Source organism: Lolium rigidum, chromosome 6 (assembly GCF_022539505.1).
Source record: "Lolium rigidum isolate FL_2022 chromosome 6, APGP_CSIRO_Lrig_0.1, whole genome shotgun sequence".
In the NCBI taxonomy this organism is placed as follows: Eukaryota; Viridiplantae; Streptophyta; class Magnoliopsida; order Poales; family Poaceae; genus Lolium; species Lolium rigidum.
This window is the reverse complement of record NC_061513.1, coordinates 175,903,429-175,925,432: the sequence shown is the minus strand read 5'-3', so window position 1 is coordinate 175,925,432 and position 22,004 is coordinate 175,903,429. Positions and strand designations below refer to the sequence as shown.

General features: G+C 46.4%; 1 protein-coding gene across 1 annotated transcript; it reads right to left on the bottom strand.

Annotated features, from left to right (window-relative positions):
* Positions 1-8,662: 8,662 nt before the first annotated feature.
* On the bottom strand, positions 8,663-12,305 carry LOC124665735 (protein QUIRKY). Its single transcript, XM_047203121.1, has 2 exons — positions 11,511-12,305; positions 8,663-11,354 (listed from the first exon to the last, which is right to left on the bottom strand). Exons 1-2 carry the CDS (start codon positions 12,162-12,164, stop codon positions 8,880-8,882), a joined length of 3,129 nt encoding a protein of 1,042 aa, XP_047059077.1. The 5' UTR covers positions 12,165-12,305; the 3' UTR covers positions 8,663-8,879.
* Between the last annotated feature and the right edge of the window lie 9,699 nt (positions 12,306-22,004).

Sequence of the window (22,004 nt, the reverse complement as noted above, 5' to 3'; positions counted from 1 at the left end):
CCCCATCGCCTTAATTCTTCCCGAGGCGAAGGAGGTCAATTCCCACGAAGGCGAGGGTGAGTTCCATCCAGACCAGAGCAGTCAAAGTTATGATGTTGGAGGCAGCAGTTTCCAATCCGGGCAGAGTAGCCATGCAGCTGGTGGTCATGATGGTAGTGCGGAGGTTGATAGCGAGGAAGAAGAAGAAGAAGAGCAGATGCAGAACATGATGGATGAGGAAGACGAAGATGGAGTGGAGGATGAGCTTGACTCAGATCAATCCGGTGGATCCGTTAATTCAGATGACAACGAGAGGGAGGATCTGATCCCCTCTTCTTGGAACCAGGATTTGTCGGAGGCAATGATAGTGGATGACCGGCATGATTTTGCCTGGGAGTATGATACGTCTCCGACGCATCGATAATTTCTTATGTTCCATGCCACATTATTGATGATATCTACATGTTATATGCACATTTTATGTCATATTTATGCGTTTTCTGGAACTAACCTATTGACGAGATGCCGAAAGGCCAGTTGTTGTTTTCTGCTGTTTTTGGTTTCGAAATCCTAGTAACGAAATATTCTCGGAATTGGACGAAATCAACGCCCGGGTTCCTATTTTGCCCGGAAGCATCCGGAACACCCGAGAGTCGCCGAGGGGGGCCACACAGGCCCCAGATGATAGGCCGGCGCGGCCCAGGCCCTGGCCGCGCCGCCTTATGGTGTCGTCGCCCCGTTGACCTTCTGACGTCGCCTCTTCGCCTATAAAAAGGTCCCAGACCTAAAACTTCGATACGAAAAAGCCACGGTACGAGAAACCTTCCAGAGTCGCCGCCATCGCGAAGCCAATATCTGGGGGACAGGAGTCTCTGTTCCGGCACGCCGCCGGGACGGGGAAGTGCCCCCGGAAGGCTCCTCCATCGACACCACCGCCATCTCCATCAACGCTGCTCGTCTCCCATGAGGAGGGAGTAGTTCTCCATCGAGGCTCGGGGCTGTACTCGGTAGCTATGTGGTTCATCTCTCTCCTATGTGCTTCAATACAATAATCTCATGAGCTGCCTTACATGATTGAGATTCATATGATGATGCTTGTAATCTAGATGTCATTATGCTAGTCAAGTGGGTTTTACTTATGTGATCTCCGGAGACTCCTTGTCCCACGTGTGTAAAGGTGACAGTGTGTGCACCGTGTGGGTCTCTTAGGCTATATTTCACAGAATACTTATTCACTGTTATGAATGGCGTAGTGAAGTGCTTATTTATATCCCTTTATGATTGCAATGTGTTTTGTATCACAATTTATCTGTGTGCTACTCTAGTGATGTTATTAAAGTAGTTTATTCCCCCGCACGGTGTAATGGTGACGAGTGTGTGCATCCGTGTTAGTACTTGGCATAGGCTATGATTGTGATCTCTTGTAGATTATGAAGTTAACTATTGCTATGATGGTATTGATGTGATCTATTCCTCCTACATAGTGTGAAGGTGACGAGTGTGCATGCTTGTGTTAGTACTTGGTTTAGTCGTGTTGATCTTTCATGCACTCTAAGGTTATTTAAATATGAACATTGAATTGTGGAGCTTGTTAACTCCGGCATTGAGAGTTCGTGTAATCCTACGCAATGGTGTTCATCATCCAACAAAAGAGTGTAGAGTATGCATCTATCTATTCTGTTATGCGATCAAAGTTGAGAGTGTCCACTAGTGGAAGTCTATTCCCTAGGCCTTGTTCCTAAATATCGCTATCGTCGCTTGTTTACTTGTTTTACTCGCGTTACTACTGCTTGTCTACTCGTCCTGTGCAAAGCACTTTTCTGAGTGCCGTTGCCACTTGCTCATACTTATTTATACCACATGTATTTCACTATCTCTTCGCCGAACTAGTGCACCTATTAGGTGTGTTGGGGACACAAGAGACTTCTTGCTTTGTGGTTGCGAGGGTTGCATGAGAGGGATATCTTTGACCTCTTCCTCCCCGAGTTCGATAAACTTTGGGTGATCCACTTAAGGGAAACTTGCTTGCTGTTCTACAAACCTCTGCTCTTGGAGGCCCAACACTCGTCTACAAGAATAGAAGCTCCCGTAGACATCAAGCTATTTTCTGGCGCCGTTGCCGGGGAGGAAAGGTAAAAGGTACTCACACTTCGGATCTCGGCTACTAAGCTATTTTCGCCGTTGTAAGTACTCGAAGCTATTTCCTTTAGATCCTGCAATTGCATCTTTTTGTTTCTTGTTTACACTAGTTTGGCATAATGGACGACAATGAGCTTCTTATTCTATTTCCTGATTTAAGACATGGATGGTTTGATGCGAAAATTAAAAAACCTATGGAACCTTATTTGCATGCTGGTAGTAGTATTAGTATGAACGCTTTGAACACCATGGTTGCTAATGATATGGAAAATTCTAAGCTTGGGGAAGCTGGCTTTGATGAGCATGATATTTTTAGTCCCCCAAGCATTGAGGAGAAAATTTAATTTGATGATACTTTGCCTCCTATTTATGATGATTATAATGATATTGGTATTTTAGTACCGCCTGTTATGGAGGATAAATTTGATTATGATTACAATATGCCTCCTATATTTGATGATGAGAATAATAATGATAGCTACTTTGTTGAATTTGCTCCCACTACAACTAATAAAATTGATTATGCTTATGTGGAGAGTAATAATTTTATGCATGAGACTCACGATAAGAATGTTTCATTTGATAGTTATATTGTTGAGTTTGCTCATGATGCTACTGAAAGTTATTATGAGAGAGGAAAATATGGTTGTAGAAATTTTCATGTTACTAAAATGCCTCTCTATGTGCTGAAATTTTTGAAGCTACACTTGTTTTATCTTCCTATGCTTGTTACTTTGCTCTTCATGAACTTGTTTATTTACGAGATTCCTATGCATAGGAAGCATGTTAGACTTAAATGTGTTTTGAATTTGCCTCTTGATGCTCTCTTTTGCTTCGAATACTATTTCTTGCGAGTGCATCATTAAAACTGCTGAGCACATCTTAATGGCTAAAAAGAAAGAACTTCTTGGGAGATAACCCATGTGTTATTTTGCTACAGTACTTTGTTTTATATTTGTGTCTTGGAAGTTGTTTACTACTGTAGCAACCTCTCCTTATCTTAGTTTTGTGTTTTGTTGTGCCAAGTAAAGTCGTTGATAGCAAGGTTGATACTAGATTTGGATTACTGCGCAGAAACAGATTTCTTTGCTGTCACGAATCTGGGTCTAATTCTCTGTAGATAACTCAGAAAATTATGCCAATTTACGTGAGTGATCCTCAGATATGTACGCAACTTTCATTCAATTTGGGCATTTTCATCTGAGCAAGTCTGGTGCCTCAATAAAATCCATCTTTACGGACTGTTCTGTTTTGACAGATTCTGCCTTTTATTTCGCATTGCTTCTTTCGCTGTGTTGGGTGGATTTCTTTGTTCCATTACCTTCCAGTAGCTTTGAGCAATGTCCAGAAGTGTTAAGAATGATTGTGTCACCTCTGAACATGTGAGTTTTTGATTATGCACTAACCCTATAATGAGTTTGTTTCGAGTTTGGTGTGGAGGAAGTTTTCAAGGGTCAAGAGAGGAGGATGATATACTATGATCAAGAAGAGTGAAAGCTCTAAGCTTGGGGATGCCCGGTGGTTCACCCCTGCATATTCTAAGAAGACTCAAGCGTCTAAGCTTGGGGATGCCCAAGGCATCCCCTTCTTCATCGACAACATTATCGGGTTCCTCCCCGAAACTATATTTTTATTCGGCCACATCTTATGTGCTTTACTTGGAGCGTCGGTTTGTTTATGTTTTTTGTTTTGTTTGAATAAAATGGATCCTAGCATTCACTGTATGGGAGAGAGACACGCTCCGCTGTTGCATATGGACAAGTATGTCCTTAGGCTTTACTCATAGTATTCATGGCGAAGGGTGAAACCGCTTCGTTAATTGTTATATGGTTGGAAACGGAAAATGCTACATGTAGTAATTGGTACAATGTCTTGAATAATTTGATACTTGGCAATTGTTGTGCTCATGTTTAAGCTCTTGCATCATATACTTTGCACCCATTAATGAAGAAACACCTATAGCTTGCTAAAATTTGGTTTGCATATTTGGTCTCTCTAAAGTCTAGATAATTTCTAGTATTGAGTTTTGAACAACAAGGAAGACGGTGTAGAGTCTTATAATGTTTACAATATGTCTTTTATGTGAGTTTTGCTGCACCGGTTCATCCTTGTGTTTGTTTCAAATAACCTTGCTAGCCTAAACCTTGTATCGAGAGGGAATACTTCTCATGCATCCAAAATCCTTGAGCCAACCACTATGGCATTTGTGTCCACCATACCTACCTACTACATGGTATTTCTCCGCCATTCCAAAGTAAATTGCTTGAGTGCTACCTTTAAATAATTCAAAATTTATCACCTCCGATTTGTGTCAATGTTTTATAGCTCATGAGGAAGTATGTGGTGTTTTATCTTTCGATCTTGTCATTTACTTTTGACAGACTTTCACAATGGACTAGTGGCACATCCGCTTATCCAATAATTTTGCAAAAAGAGCTGGCAATGGGATTCCCAGCCCCAATTAATTAACTTTCATTAATAATTCTCTTCACATGTTTTGCTCTGATTCATCAGTAAGCAACTTAATTTTGCAAATAGACACTCCTTCATGGTATGTGATTGTTGGAAGGCACCCGAGGATTCGGTTAGCCATGGCTTGTGTAAGCAAAAGGTTGGGAGGAGTGTCATCCATAAATAAAGAAAAACTAAACTAAAGTACATGTGTAAACAAAAGAGAAGAGGGATGATCTACCTTGTCTGGTAGAGATAACGTCCTTCATGGGAGCCGCTCTTGAAAGTCCGGTTGATGAGGTAGTTAGAGTGCCCACTACCATTCGTTGACAACAACAAACACCTCTCAAAATTTTACTTTTATGCTCTCTTTATGTTTTCAAAACCAAAGCTCTAGCACAAATATAGCAATCGATGCTTTCCACTTTGAAGGACCATTCTTTTACTTTTATGTTGAGTCAGTTCACCTATTTCTCTCCATCCCAAGAAGCAAACACTTGTGTGAACTGTGCATTGATTCTTACATACTTGCTTATTGCACTTGTTATATTGCTTTGCATTGACAATTATCCATGAGATATACATGTTACAAGTTGAAAGCAACCGCTGAAACTTAATCTTCCATTGTGTTGCTTCAATGTCTTTACTTTAAATTATTGCTTTATGAGTTAACTCTTATGCAAGACTTATTGATGCCTCGTCTTGAAAGTGTTATTCATGAAAAGTCATTTCTTTATGATTCAGTTGTTTACTCATGTCATTACCATTGTTTTGATCGCTGCATTCATTACATATGTTTACAATATGATCAAGTTTATGATGGCATGTCACTCCAGAAATTATCTTTGTTTATCGTTTACCTGCTTCGGGACGAGCGGAAACTAAGCTTGGGGATGCTGATACGTCTCCGACGTATCGATAATTTCTTATGTTCCATGCCACATTATTGATGATATCTACATGTTATATGCATATTTTATGTCATATTTATGCGTTTTCGGAACTAACCTATTGACGAGATGCCGAAAGGCCGAGTTCTTGTTTTCTGCTGTTTTTGGTTTCGAAATCCTAGTAACGAAATATTCTCGGAATTGGACGAAATCAACGCCCGGGTTCCTATTTTGCCCGGAAGCATCCGGAACACCCGAGAGTCGCCGGAGGGGGCCACACAGGCCCCAGATGATAGGCCGGCGCGGCCCAGGCCCTAGCCGCGCCGCCTTATGGTGTCGTCGCCCCGTTGACCTTCTGACGACGCCTCTTCGCTTATATAAAGGTCCCTGACCTAAAACTTCGATACGAAAAAGCCACGGTACGAGAAACCTTCCAGAGCCGCCGCCATCGCGAAGCCAAGATCCGGGGGACAGGAGTCTCGTTCGGCACGCCGCCGGGACGAGGAAGTGCCCCGGAAGGCTCCTCCATCGACACCACCGCCATCTCCATCAACGCCGCTGTCTCCCATGAGGAGGGAGTAGTTCTCCATCGAGGCTCGGGGCTGTACCGGTAGCTATGTGGTTCATCTCTCTCCTATGTGCTTCAATACAATAATCTCATGAGCTGCCTTACATGATTGAGATTCATATGATGATGCTTGTAATCTAGATGTCATTATGCTAGTCAAGTGGGTTTTACTTATGTGATCTCCGGAGACTCCTTGTCCCACGTGTGTAAAGGTGACAGTGTGTGCACCGTGTGGGTCTCTTAGGCTATATTTCACAGAATACTTATTCACTGTTATGAATGGCGTAGTGAAGTGCTTATTTATATCCCTTTATGATTGCAATGTGTTTTGTATCACAATTTATCTGTGTGCTACTCTAGTGATGTTATTAAAGTAGTTTATTCCTCCTGCACGGTGTAATGGTGACAGTGTGTGCATCCGTGTTAGTACTTGGCATAGGCTATGATTGTGATCTCTTGTAGATTATGAAGTTAACTATTCCTATGATGGTATTGATGTGATCTATTCCTCCTACATAGTGTGAAGGTGACAGTGTGCATGTTGTGTTAGTACTTGGTTTAGTCGTGTTGATCTTTCATGCACTCTAAGGTTATTTAAATATGAACATTGAATTGTGGAGCTTGTTAACTCCGGCATTGAGGGTTCGTGTAATCCTACGCAATGGTGTTCATCATCCAACAAAAGAGTGTAGAGTATGCATCTATCTATTCCGTTATGTGATCAAAGTTGAGAGTGTCCACTAGTGGAAGTCTATTCCCTAGGCCTTGTTCCTAAATATCGCTATCGCTGCTTGTTTACTTGTTTCTACTGCGTTACTACTCGCTGCGTTACTACTGCTTGTCTACTGTCCTGGGCAAAGCACTTTTCTGGTGCCGTTGCCACTTCTCATACTTATTTATACCACCTGTATTTCACTATCTCTTCGCCGAACTAGTGCACCTATTAGGTGTGTTGGGGACACAAGAGACTTCTTGCTTTGTGGTTGCAAGGTTGCATGAGAGGGATATCTTTGACCTCTTCCTCCCTGAGTTCGATAAACCTTGGGTGATCCACTTCAGGGAAACTTGCTGTTGTTCTACAAACCTCTGCTCTTGGAGGCCCAACACTGTCTACAAAAATAGAAGCTCCCGTAGACATCAGAGTACAACATGAACACCATCTCAATTGGTGCTAGATATGCTGACAAGAGACATCTGCAGGAAGGTATTACATTTTTGTATTTTTGTATGTTGATATTTTTTCCTAGATAGTTGGTCAAACTTTATGCAGTTTGACTTTGAATAAACCTAAAATGCGAGGTAATTATGAACAGGTGGAGTATTGTGTTGTTGTTATTTTTGTTATAATCTTTATCAAATTTAATACATTTTTACTTAAGACATAGCCACTTACCTAGATAGAAGGAGCAACACATTTTTATGCAAATGTGAGTTGGTTTAACCCGCAAAAAATGATTTGGTTTTACATGTCATTGGGGAAAAGAAAGTGTGCATATAGTGGAAAAAACAACTAATATAGCATAGTGCTACCTACACTGATATTCTACATTACAAATTTCCCCATTTTTTCGAAGATGCACCAACATATTCATGTAGCAACGCGGGAGGAATCATCTAGTGAACCAAACGGCTGCTCCCACATCCTCCCGTAGAATATTTCTGTAAATCAGTGTGATCCATGGACGATGCATGAGTCGCAATCTGTTGTGCTTTGCTTAGTATCTGATTTGCTTCATAGAGTTGCTCTCCACTGGGAATCTGGATTTGGACATGATCGCGGCTGCCATATCCATGCCAATGATTTTCGTGCATGTATTTATTCCCTTGGGTAAAAGGGAAAAAAACTATTTTAAACCCTGAATTTGTAGTGGTCTGGTGTAACAAACAGCTCTAGGGTTTAATTTAGACCGAAATTCTCAAGTTTAAGGTATAAACGATAGAGATTTAGAGTTCGGGGTTTATTTCGCTGAACCACTACGAATTGAAGGTTTAGAATTGACTTTTTTCTGGGTAAAATGAACTGTTGTGTTCATGGTCTGTGCAAGTGCAAGCCTGTCGGCCGGTCTTTGTCGAAAAAAAGCATGTCGGCCTGTTCCAATTTGGAGACTAAATATCCATTGCTTTCGTTTTGCTAAATTTCTTAGCTCCATGCATGTTGATGCAGCTTGATTAGAATATCCGATCAACTGAAGTACTGCCTAAGGTTCTTAGCTCCATCACATCATTGATCAGAAAAGGTGACGACGTGGGCTTAGCCTAGTGGTTGGGGTCGCAGTGGCACACCCAACGACCGAAGTTCGATTCCTATCAGGAACTAATTTGGGATGGTCACGCCAAGTCCCGCTTCTACTATATCAAAAAAATGTCTAGTTCCTCCTAGACACGGTTTCATTGATCAGGAAAGCTACAATCTAGTCTGGAGGCTCCTCTTCCCAGCCATGTTGGTGAGTCCCGTGCTAGTCTATACTATAATTCATGTGGAACCGAATTTGCTTCAGGGAAAATGTGTTTAAACTGAACTTTTAGAAATTCCGACGCCAAGTGATAGCTGTCATAAAGAATTGCAGCTGAAACACTGTTAGAATAGCTTCCCTACCACGTCCAAATTGTCGAAGCAACATAGTACTGCTCCCGATGAAGATGAACAGGGTCAAGCCTGTTTTAAGCGTATCAATTGCTGCGACAATCATAATTTTTGTTACTGTATCATTATTGTGTGTTCTATATACTATATGGTTATATGAATACAATCATTCTGTTATTCCTATGCTCTCCTCTGATATTCCTATTGCACACTCGTTATTACGGCAACAGAAGGGAAAAAAAGAATGCACCCATGCTTCCAGCCAATCTCAGAGCATCCTGTCCGAGAGGCTCGGCAGCCGGCGGAAGAAGTTGACGGAGGCCGCAGGCATTGGGTCCCTGAACATGGGGTGTCGGAGGTAGTAGAACCCGCTGGCCACCGCCACCATCTTGGGCGGCATCGCGTACAGCGCCACGGCGACGGCGAGGCAGACGCCCACGAAGATCCGGCTTGCCCGCGGGTCCCTCCAGCTCACCAACGCCTGCAGCCGCTCGCCCTGCGCCGCCACGTCGCCCATGACGCGCTGCACCCTCCCGGCCAGCGTCCGTAACCTCTCGTACCGTAGCCGGAGGACGTCGGGCGCCGGCACGGCGTCGAACTCCTCCTCCAGCTCGTCGCCCTCCACCGTGTCGGCCTGCGATAGCCGCGCGTCCATGCCGGCCGGCGCGCGGGGCCGGAACCGGTAGTACCACACACCGATCAGGAAGACGTACAGCGACGCCGTGGGCACCACCAGCTCCGGGTACCAGACGAGGACGAGGTACAGCACGTGGACGAGGACGGTGGTGGAAGGGTTGCGCCACCGCCGAACGCCGTTCAGCCACCGCTCCAGCCCGACCGCCCACGCGAGCACCCCCATGATGCGGAACCAGTTGGCCTTGGCGCGCCGCACGCTCCACGTGTGCGCGTCCGCGTCCAGCATGTACCGCACCACCTCCGGGCCGAGCGGCGGCTCGGAGCGCGCCAGCCACGCCGCCACGGTGCGCACGGCCGCGCCCCGCAGCGCCTCCTGCTGCGCGACGCCGATCGGGCGGAGGTAGTGCATCCGCGGCAGGAGCGGCGACGTGTACGTGGCCCAGGTGTCCGGCAGATGCGCCGGCGACGAGAACCGCACGGCGAGCTGCACCTCGCCCATCTTCTTCAGCCCCGAGCGCAGCAGCACGAGCAGCGGGTACGACGCCGTGTAAGCTCTGTTGCTCTCGAGCGTGGACACGCGCACCCGCACCTTTCCGATGCGGTAGTCCTGCCTGTCGTCGCCGGCGCCGGCAAACATGCGCCAGTTGTCGAACACGGCCACCGTGAGCACCGTGCACGGGTCGTACACCTGCCACGTGTACTGCTCGTTCCACCGTGGGTTGAAGCTGTCCGTGACAGTGCGCGTGCGCACCCACTTCTTGCCGTACTTGGCCACGCAGTAGGCGTCCGTCGAGCCCTTGGATCCTCCCTTGGTCTTCATGGGGAGCAAGCCGCACGCTCCCACAATGCCGAGCTCCAGCACGCCCACCGGTGGCTTCCACAGCTGCTTCGCCGTCGGCCGGTAATCGCTGCAAACGTGCGCTGCCTCGTCGAGCACGTGGTACCCACCTTCCAGGGAAAGCCGAAGGTGCAGCCTGCCGGAGTAGAACCCTGGAGGCTGTCCCTGCTGATCCCCGCCGCCATCTCCATGACCCATGCCGCCCTCGAGATTGAACCATCTTGACGCGACGATCTGCCGCTCGTCGAGGCGCTGCTCGACGGAGCTCACTGGGATGGTGGCGTGGCCGAGCAGAGCAGGCTCCTTGATCATCGATCGGTCCTCGACGAGCAGGACAAGGGTGTCGTCGAGCGGCTCGGAAGCGACGAACATGAGGTCTTCGGCCCACGCGAACGCCGAGCCGCTGCTGCTGGCCACGGACCGACGGGTGCGCGCTGACTGGAACCCGAGCTGAACCTTCACACGCACGTCGAACGGCAGTCCCGGTGGCGGCGCCGGCACGCGCAGGTCCTGCGCCTCGATGACCGACGCTCGCAGGTACCAGAGCTTGGGGGACTGGTACACCTTGGCGCGCGTGTACGCGGCGTAGGGCGCGTCGGTGTTCCACGCCTCTGGGAACACGTCATCGGCCTGCGTGCCGATCCACACCGACACCATGATGTCCCCTGTAACCATGCCCGGCTCGCCGCCCTCGAGCCGATACCACTGCGCCGCCAGCGGGCCGTCCGGCTGGTCGCGGACCGGCACGTCGGAGAGGTCGAAGCAGACGCCGCCGAGGAAGGCGTCGGCAGGAGAGGGCGCCTGGCCGTCCCACACGGATATCTCGAGCGTCGGCTCTGGCTTGGCGTGGCTGACGGCAAACACCTGGTTCCACTCGGGACTGCCGGTGCCGGAGACGTCGCGGCCGGGGCGGGACCGGAGGCACTGCGGCCCCGCCTGGATCTTGACGTAAGGGCCTTCGCAGGCGCGGATGCCGCGCACCCTGACGATGCGCACGAAGAGGTACCGCATCGGCTCCACCAGGTCGTACGTTGACTGCACCGGCTCAACGGCCTCGCCGGTGGACACGAACCGGCCGGAAATGACGCGAGGCGAGGCGGTGTAGTAGTCAGGCCCGAAGCCGCCGCTCGGGTGTCTTGGGATGCGGACATGCTCCGTGCTTGAAGCCATCCGCGTCTTGCGCACCTCAGGCGGGTACGGCTCCGCCCCATCCGGCCCCGGCTGCTCCGGCTCTGGCTCCGGTTCCGGTTGTGGCGGCATCATTCGAGCGTGCATCATCATCGGGCCGTGTGGACCGTGCATCATCGGGCCAGGGCCGTGTGGCCCGTGCATCGGCGGCATCATCGGGCCGTGTGGCCCGTGCATGGGTGGCATCATGTGGCCGTGCATCGGCGGTGGCATCATCGAGCCGTGCGGACCGTGCATCGGTGCTTCCTCCACGATGATGACCGGAGGCTGCATATGTGGCTGCTGCACCTCGACGGCCGCCTCGGTCGGCTCGGGGACCTCGGGGAGCTCCTTCGGCTCCTCCGGCGGGACCTCAGGTGGCGGCGCGTTATCAGCTCCCTCGGGCGGCCTTTCCTCAGGCGGCGGCGGCGGCACCGCCGGTTCGTCGTAGTAGTAAATCTTGAGGCCGACCTCGCCGCGGATCCAGCTGAGCAGGCTTCGCTTCTCGAGCGGGAAGTAGACGATGCCCTCCTCCCCGCGGCGCGAGAACTGGGAGCCGTAGATGCGGACGCGGCCGAGGAAGTTGTTCTTGCCGCCGCCGCCACCACCGCCGGAGGGGTTGAAGCGTCGGTCGTGGTAGAGCGAGACGTCGAGCGACTCGGCGTGCATGCTGGCGGGGTCGGGGACGGCGAACTCGAGGCGCTCGTGCCACTGCGGGTTGAGGTCGCGCGGCACGGTGCGCGTGCGCTTTCGCTGTCCGTCGAAGTCGGCGACGGCGTAGGCGCTTGAGGTGCCGAGCCCGTCCTTGGGCACGAGGTCGCGCGCGTCCACCACCTCGACGGCGAGCTTCCGCACCATCGGCGGTGGCCCCGGAGGCGGCATCTCCGTCGGCGGCGGCCCTCCGGCCGCCATGGAAGCAGGGGAGGGGAGATCGGCGCGCGCGTGGTGGTGATGATGGGAAAGCGATCGGGAGGTGGCGGTCGAATGGAATAGGGTTCCTTATGATGTGGAGGTGAGTGGTTTCCGAATGCTTTTGCTTTTGGAGGGATCGAGCACGTAGCTACTACCTAGTGCTTGCTTTCCGGAGGGGAAGGCCATGAAGCTCGCGAGAGAGAATCGGAGCTAGAGTGAGGGAGTGGAGGAAGAGAGAGAGAGATTATTCTGAGGTTGGTGGCTCTCTTGACATGGAAGCTCTCGCTTTGCTCCCGTAGAATCTCATCTGTCTCTTGCTTCCTTTTCTGGGGGGAACTTTCGCAGGAGTGATGTGCTTTATTTGTTGCCGCAGCTGCTGCCCTTGTCGTATGTTGGTTCACACCGGCTCGTCGCCCTTCGTCAAGAGCCGCGATGCCTTCCCCTCGCGCGCGTGCGGTTAATTTGCTTCCATGCGCCGCAGCTTGGCGCGTCAAAAAGTTCACAATCTATAGGTTTATCAATGTCTCAATTTACTTACATTTTCGTCTTAATCACCTGAAAAAAGTGTAATTGCAATTTGAAGAAAAATGCAACTTGGTTCTGTTGTAATTGCACCTTTTTAAGTTCAATTAACGCATTTTTTGGTGGGTACTAGCAAATTGACAATATTTTTTATAAAACAATATATATTAATATCACGAAGATATCAATTACATTCAGCCTCTGCAACAACGTAGTAACCTAATGGCAATACGGATGCACATCGCAAAAAAAAATTGTATAAAAGAAAAGTCCTGCTACATTGATCTATTCCTTGTAACAATGAACCAAACATCACCAAGACAGCACCAGAAATACATCTTCTCCAAAAACGCTACCTTCAAGAAGGAAATTAAGCACAAGTCTCATCACCGTCTTGATAATAGATCATATGTTTTCAGCCACGAGAAAGTCTGCGCTCACAAAAACAATACCTCAACAAGGACATTGCCCGGCACAACTAATTAAAACTAGATCTTGGATTTTCACCCTGCAAGTTTAGACTCTGAACTTCTTCCATCTTGTTGCTCCCACTTGCCGATGATTCTGCTCCAAGTCACGGATCACCAAGCCTAAACATCATCGCTACCAGGACTCAAACCACCAATACCAGTTCTCAGATCTCACCTTCCTTGCCATTCTTCACAACTGATTTCACCATAAGACTAAAAACATGTCCCATGATGGTAACATACTGAAGGCTCCACACCGTTCCCCTCGAAACCAAACAGTCAGAAAAAACATGGTTACGCGTGACCGAATCCTATCCGATCCGGCAATCTTAAAACATGTCGTCCATTGGATTCGTTGGTGAAGCCTTTTAAAACTCGACACTTCAGTCAGATCAATGAAGACATGCATCACGGAGATCCCCTTCATGGCGGGAGAGGGATCCTAGGTATTCGAAGCCAGGCCGATAGTCCCCACACCATCGGCTGTCACCGGTCGCCAGATCCACCGAGACTAGGTCTACAAATCAAGGGCGGAGGATCTGGATGGGACCCAAGAATCCATAGAAAGCCTTTTCCGCATGATTGCACCAAAGTGCATCGTCGAAGAAGTGGATCAACATCGGCGCCTCAACCAAAGGACTCTGCCCCGGCTGTCGCACTCAACGGGAGGTGCTCACGCCGCCCCGTTCGTGGTTGAACGTCGTCGTCCCGATCAGCACCCTCCCTCCGCTCCTTCGACACTGGGCCTTGCCACCGCCGCAGACGAGGCCGACGTTAGCCGCAGCGAGGATCCACAGTGCAGAGGAGCTTTTGGTGGCGGGTAGGGTTGGCCCTGCTGCCGCCCTAGGATAGGAAGCAGGACGGGAGCCTCTTCCCTTACCTGAATCCGATAATGTATGGATATCCAATTTTGCAATTAAGTACAGTAACGTATGAGATATAACAATTCAGGTATGCACGGTTCGCGTAAACGAGACGCGCTAAATAAGATTTCCGAGAGTCTCGTATGAGTATTTCATGGGCTAGGCTTGTGGTGCGCGGTGTAGAAAGGCAGAATCTATTCTGATGTCACTCACTCACAGAGAGGACGGTGACCGGCACTCCGGCAGCTTAGCTGCAAACGTACGTGATACTATATAAATCTCGCTCCAGAAAGATCTGGGCGGAAGATTTGCTGCGTACTAAATAAATCTTGGTTCAGAAATATCTGGGAAATGCAAGAAATCGACAGTGCACACGCAAGCCATGGATGATGGTGCTGGACTGCTGGAAACTCCTGGCTACAAAGGCGACACACCGAATACCTCCCAACGAACGATGCATGACGTGGACGCCGTGATGCGCCACGTCGACGAGCCGTGACTTCTGGATATAGATAAGCTGACCGCTCGTGTAGTGTACGTCATGATGTGATCCATGCGTGGATGAGCTGAAGCAAACACAAGCGTGCGTGAGTGTGCAAATGGAAGCAGAAAATCTAGTCGGCCACGACCGTTTTTTGTCTCACACTTTGAATCACAATGTCTTAGGTTAGGTTATTAAGCAATTTTGCCGTGAGTTTGATTACGAAAAGTCTACATCACGGATGCACTGCCAGAGTTATCCATGTACAACACAGTAAGCACATCTAGCATATACGATTACAGAGCAAAAACTAGTGCAAGCAAAGAGAGCAGAAACACATACATCGCTATTGGGAAGATCGCCACCGTAGCATCACCATGATCGATGTTCTTGTTGCTCATGGTGTGGTTGAAGTCGCCGGATATTTCGAGGCCGGCGATGAAACGGTAAGCTAGCAAGGATGAATTAAGCCCGCGATGAAGAACTTGGACAGAGGCCAACAATCATGCTGGATACGCTTCCCAAATACATTATGAATTTATGATATGTCTTCCGGTGCAAGAACTCAATGAACGAGATTTTGGATGCATGCACTCCCAAACGGCCGAGCACACAATCATCGGGTGGAGACGTCTAGAGAGCAGCACAGCGGTGGAGACGTCTAGAGAGCAGCACAGCTAATGAAACTGATCACGAGGAAGAGAGACAAAAGCGAGTAGAACGCTCTAGATATGTCTTTCGTCTCCTGAAATAGCCTGTGAGGGGAGGCACCGACCGAAGCGCCACGTGTTGGCGCGTCGAGCATGCACACACTAACATGTACCCAACTCCGTTGGTGCACCATGCAAAAAAATAATCTTCCATAAAACGGCTTTCTAACTCGATTCACGAAACGCGACGCACATGCGCGCGATGCGTGGAGAGACAAGTGGTGGTGGAGGAGGAGTGCCCCTGAACTTCTTCTCTTCTGCTCACTTAGTGGGATTGGAATATGTCACCTTATAAACTACTCAAACTCTCTCTTAATTAGCAATGTGAAATTTTGAAACTTCATCTTTAGAGAAATAGTGAGTGAAAGAGGGACATTGTCAAGAATCTCTACTTTGCCCCATATCTTACGAAATTCATTTTTTATAAGCCGCAAATGTGTAGCCATGGACCTTGATTTCAATATTTGTAGCCTACTTGTGTTAAGATGTACTTCCCCCGTTTCTAATTAAGTGTCTTAGTTTTTTCAACTAGTGAGCTTACACGCTAAAACGTGTCTAGAAACATCTGTATTTGGACTAAATCTAACCAAAGCTGTGATATTTAATTTGTACCGGAGGGAGTAGATATCTAAGGTTTTGATGACAAATTACTTCAATCATATATACGGTTTATACGTATCGAAATAGAGCATAGGAAACCTAAAGATACATCGGAGGACGCGGTAAATCACAAAGACAAGAGTGGTGATGTACCTACATTTAGGTCCCATGGACATGGGCATATGCAACAGGGTGGCCGGGTGGGCCGTGCGGAGCTACAACATCTCCAACCAGGGTGCCTAGAGGGTGCACCAACAGATTTTAAACATTTTTGGGGGTGCATATATGGTGAAAAAATGCTATTTTGCAAAGAAATGTTTTGCTAGGGGCTGTCCTATGCACCCCTGTAGCTAGCTTTAGATCCGCCAGTGGCCGTGGTCCACCCCGAATTTCCGGGAAAAAAGTTTTTATCTTCTACAATTTAGATTTTAGGTCCAATGACCATAAATGTTTTTTTGCTTGTCCTACTTGAACAATCTAGCAACGACTAAACCAGTCGCTGCTGATATCTATCCACCGGTGCCTCTAGGATCTAGAGGCCTCCGATCCTCATCACTGCCTGGCCCCTCGCAACCTCCACCTCCAGTTCACCCCGCCCATGGCCTCCGCCAGTCCCCTGCCTCCCCTCATTGGCTAGTTGCCCGTCACCGCTCGCCCCCACAACAGAGGAGCTTAAACTTTGAGCATCACCATGATTAAAGATGCTAAAACAAGATATTCGACCAGTTTCATGATGGAAATTCTTATTATTGGTTGCTTGAGCATCTGAGAACAAAGAAATGATGCCCTCTTTAAAGAGATACATCCATCAACTAGATGCATACAAAGATTTAAATAATTCTTTACTTTGACTATGCATAGAGCTAAGCCTAGCCTCAAGAAATGCATAAAATTATGGATTGATATGTTATGAATGAAAAAAAAAATCATAGTAGGGAGCCTTATCCTACTGTATTAGTGTAAAAAAACCCGTAAGGCAGCGTTGCAGCAATCTAGCAGCCCAACAACGGAGTTCCGGAGCAGCTAGCCGAAGCCGGTCAGCGTGCGACTGACTACTGTGTCTCCTACTTGAGTGCCTTTTCATGTTATATTTTTGTTCCCATACGGAACCATCATACCAATGCATTTTGGAGTACACAAATTGTTGATATAATACTTAATTTTGAAGGTATTGCTTCACAAATATTACATCCCCTGGAGTGGTACAACAGAAACATTGCGGATCTGAATATGACACACTTATTATTACATACCAAAAATGTACAAACATTTTGATATCCTCATCGCACCAGTGAGGACACCACTCACACTCTAAGTCGACTTGAAACAACTTAAATACTAGCGGAAGTAATGTGGAGACCCGGCATACCACTGCATGGTGTAGTATGCAAGTCTGATATAACACCAATGAAACACCGTTCCAATAGTATTATATCGCTCAGAGTGGTACAACAGAAACATATGCGGGTCCAAGGCATGTCTATAGAATTACACACAGACTCTGTTACATAAGATCATCACAGCCTCCTACTTTACAATGAGGTAAAATTGCAAATAACTCCAGAAGAACGACTCGTAGTCTAATCCTAACACGAACTCTATTTGTAGAATATTTAACTAGCTACAGAGGCTATGAAAAGATTCTAGCTAAAATAGGAGCTACATTTAGGGAGCTAGTTCCCTTCTACTGCTTAATCTAGGTTTTCTCCATGGTGGATGTGGTATCTGACTCTTCCGACATGGTCCTGTCTCTTGAAGTAGTTGATGACTCCTCGGCCTTTGAGTTGCATGGTAGATCCTCCTTTGATGCCTCCATATCTAAGCAGGGGATTTAAGAGTGGGATGAGTACGAGCGTACTCAATAAGTTCATTATAGGAAAGAGGTGTTTAATGCACTAGCTACGGCATTAGACCAGAAAGTCTAATACCAATGCAAGTTTTCATAACCATTTCTTCAAAAGGTTGTTTTTATTCAGAAGAACTATGTCCGTCAGCCTTCACCGATTTACTAGAACTTCATGGAGTTCCTTTCCGGCAGCGTTCGCAGTTCCATATCCTGGAACAGGGAGTGACAGGTCACGATTCATTACACTCTGCAGAGGTGTGTTGCTTTACCCATAAGAGATCTTAACCTTGGTGCCAACCGAGTCATGTTCTCGTCCACACTTCCTTTGGTGTGAGGCCCGGTATAAGGTCATAGCCAATCATATTCCTCCGCTACCTCGCACACCCACCCTTTGTTGCATACCCCGACCCTGGGTCCTCGCCGGTCCTCTTATACCAATTAAGGATGGACCCCGACCACGACGACGAGTCCGGGACTCGTTAACCAAACTCCTTCGCCGGTAGCCGCAACCCATCATAGACCACATTACCGTGGGGAATTAGAAGGGGATCCCCACCCTCCAGTTGTTCCGCAAGCAGCAACCGCTACGGTAAGCATTGCATTACCGTGGGGAATTAGAAGGGGCTCCCCACCCTCCAGTTACCCCGCAAGATACAACCGCTACGGTAAGCGCATCCGTTGATGTACAAGAGGTGGAAATACGATTGACTATTCCGTCCCACTCCAGATCTTATGGTTAACACGGGTATTACGGCACAAGAATCACTTGGATCGACATTTTTTGTTTAATCCTAGATGGATATAAACCCTTGCAATGGAACCTCCACCATATCAACACATACCATGGTTCCATTGCCCACCACATAGTCATATTCATAGTTATGAAAATAGTACTTTTGCTTTTCATGCAAGAGTGATAAGTATAGTACTTTGCAAGTAATTTGGTAAAAATACTCAAATGACATGAGCAAGTGATGAACTTGCCTTTCTTGACTGCAAGATTATGCAGGCAAGGTCTTCGGTGCGCAATAACTCCAAATTCTGAAATAGCATCATCGTCCGGTAAGGACGACGTTTAAAAGATTGGCAAGTATGCAATAATGCATAAGTATGAGATGCAATCGCTCTAAGCGTGACCTAATCCCGATGATTTAGAATCAGTGGTTTGTAATGATTAGTTCAGGGTGTGTTGCACTTTTAGAGTGATTCACAAACAAGGTTCTTATTAAGGATTGGTTGATTGGTATCATAAACATGTGCTGCAGTATATCATAACAATAACACTAATAGCACACAACAATAACATTTGATATAATCCTAATATGTAATAAATGGTGGTTGGTTTTAGCACTATATGACATGGTTAATGATTAATTATCATATACTTCAAAAGAATAACTTTTGAAGAACATGTTCTTTAATAAAGAATAAGTATGATAATTAGAGTTGTGGAGTTCTATGGTTTAATATGGTTTCATCTAGTTTCTAGGATAAGTATTAGATGGATCACAACATAGTTGGATTCATCATCAACTAGGCTTGATTGGTTTTACTTAAGCAAAAGCAACTTAAGCAATTAATTACACATGGGTTCTATCAGGGTTGGTTATACCTTATTGGTGATAGATGGCTATTGTCTATAGGTCCTATTAGGCAAGTTTGATGATGATTCCTTATCTTCTTCAAAAGAATAACTTTTGAAGAACATACTTCTTAAATAATAAGAAGTATTGCAATTAGGGTTTATAGGTACAAGGTTTTGCTATCTGACTCCTTTAGGTAAGTAATAATTAGTTTCTACAAAGGATGGTTCATAAGTATTCAACACTAGTAGGGTTTAGTGGAATATGGTTAGGTAATGTTCAAGATTTGGCATAATTGCTCCTGAGGTTCATCACATTGATGTGATGCTAAATAGGAATGAATAAGGATGATGGCTTTGGTAATAGGATCTAGGGTTTTACACTTGCTTGATCCTACTAAATTAACAAGTTTTATTTAGATGAGAACATAGCATAGCAAGTAACTAGTGATAAGGTTCTTATATTTTATGTGGTCATGGCAATTATTTAGTTGCTATTATGGTTCTATGTTTGAAAGGAAAGTATCATGATTACAAGTTCTAACCTAAGGTTTAGGTTAGAAGTAATTTTGGGTTCATATGTACTAATGGAACTAAGGTTCCAATTGAATTTATGGTGTTAGGGTTTTCACATGAAATGGTAAGGTTGTGGTTTCATTTAATAAGTAATTAGGGTTTCCTAATTACCATGTTGTTCTGAGGGTAATAACTTTATTATAAGGTTGAAGTTATTATTAACTTTGAAATTAAAATAACATTGGACTTGGCATTTTGTTATTTTTGAACAATTAATAATTAGGACAATTATTAATTAGGGTTTAAATTCTAACATTAAGGATTAAATAAGTTACAAATAAAGAAAATTAGTGTTAATGTTTTCTTTATTTACTTTACTGGTTTTTATTTATTTTAGATAGTTTTCCTATTTATTGAAGTTTATTTGAATTTAGAATTAATAAATAGGGCTTAAATAACAAGTATTAAATAATTGAATTTCTATTAAAAATATATATTTCATTTTATATTTTTATTGGATAGATTTTTCTTTTATAAGAATTTTGATATCTTAGTTGTATTTTTCTGAGCTAATATGAATTTTCTAGATTTATTTGAAGTTGCAGCACTTTGCTGGAATTTGTATTAAATGCCAAATGCTAAAGCTACCCGAGACAGAGTCTACCCACAGCCATTGGCCAGTGGGCCATTGCCACGCTGGCTGCCACGCAGGCATGGACTAAGTCAAAATCGATAGCATGCCAGGGTCTCACGGTGATCGGCAGGATTCCGGCAATCGCCGACGTTAGCGGGCTTGCGCGGGAAGCAGGCTAAGCGGGCTAGAATCAGGGTGATGTGGTGGTCAGTTTGGTGGTGGCGCCGCTGTCTTTGGGTCACCGGAGCTCGCTCGGCGGCGAGGAAGAGCGGTAGTGATCCCGGGCTAACCGTCGCGGTGGAGCTACGGCGTGCAATTGAATTCGGCGAGCATGCTAGGGAGATCAGAAGCTCACCAGGAGCATGACGCGCTTGACGGCGAGGTCAATGGTGGTCTGGTTCGCCGGATTTAATGGCGCCGGCCGTCGGAGAGGCGAGGTTGACGACGGTGCTACGGCTCACCATAGCTCGATTCCTTTTGCAAGCAGAGCAAGTCGAGCATGGCGGTGCCGATGGTGGTTACGGCCTGGCCTGGGGAGGTTTCTACCGGCAGCGAGGAAGATGGCCGGGCGAACTAGGGTTTGCTAATTTGGGGCAAAATGACGAACACGAACAGAGGAGGATGCGGCGAGGTATTTATAGGCCCTTCGGCGGTCGTCGATGGTCGAGGAAGTCCACTTCGGCGGCCGGGACGTGGCTCGCCGGCGTCTCGCCGTCGTCCATGCGAAGGGGGAAGGAGTCGAAGACGAAGTCGTCGTCTTCGCTCTTATCCGAGCGAAACGGTACGTGGGTCGTTCCTGGGCTGCGGTTTGGGCCGGGATGCAGGCTGCTGCTGGGCTGCTCCATGGGCTGCTCGGCCAGGTAAGGTTTTTCTCCCCTTTATTTTTGTTTCCTTTTTCTTCCTTATTTTCTGTTTTGTATTTTCACATTTAAATTCATATCTGAATTCTGTTATCTTTGCAGGTGTCTCAGTTATGTTTACTTAATGAAAATGTAGTGCAGTGACTATTACACCACTCTCCCAATTGAAGAAAGTATTTTATAGTTGATTAAATTTCACATATGTGGCTTATTCAATATAGCAATTAAACATGAGTTTGTATTTTCATTTTTAATTTCTTTTTCTATATGAATCCAATCTATTTGGAATTAATAGAGTTGATAATCTCAACTCAAAGTATTTCAGAGTTAGTTATTAGGAGTTGGTTTCTATTTAAGAAGTTGGTTGTTATGATTTTATGTGAGCATTAATTCTATTAGGGTTTTATAATTTCCATTACAACCCCCCTTGTTAAGTTAACACTATTATTATCATTGAAAGGACCTAAGGTAGGTATTGTCTCCCTCAAGGTTGACCTTGGTTACAAGAATAAGTGGTTGATATCCACACATGGGTTTAATTATAGAGTTTAGCACTAGATGTCTCTTATGTTCAATATTTAAGCATGAGAGTGCAATGCTAGGGTTCTAATTCTATGTACTTACTGACATAGGGTTTGAAACTCAAATATGGCTTCATTGGGTTTTAGTTGTGCTCACCCAAGTGGTATATAAACTAGGTTGAGATATAATTCTAGTTTGTAGATAAGGGATGACACTATAGTGCACTGGCTAGGG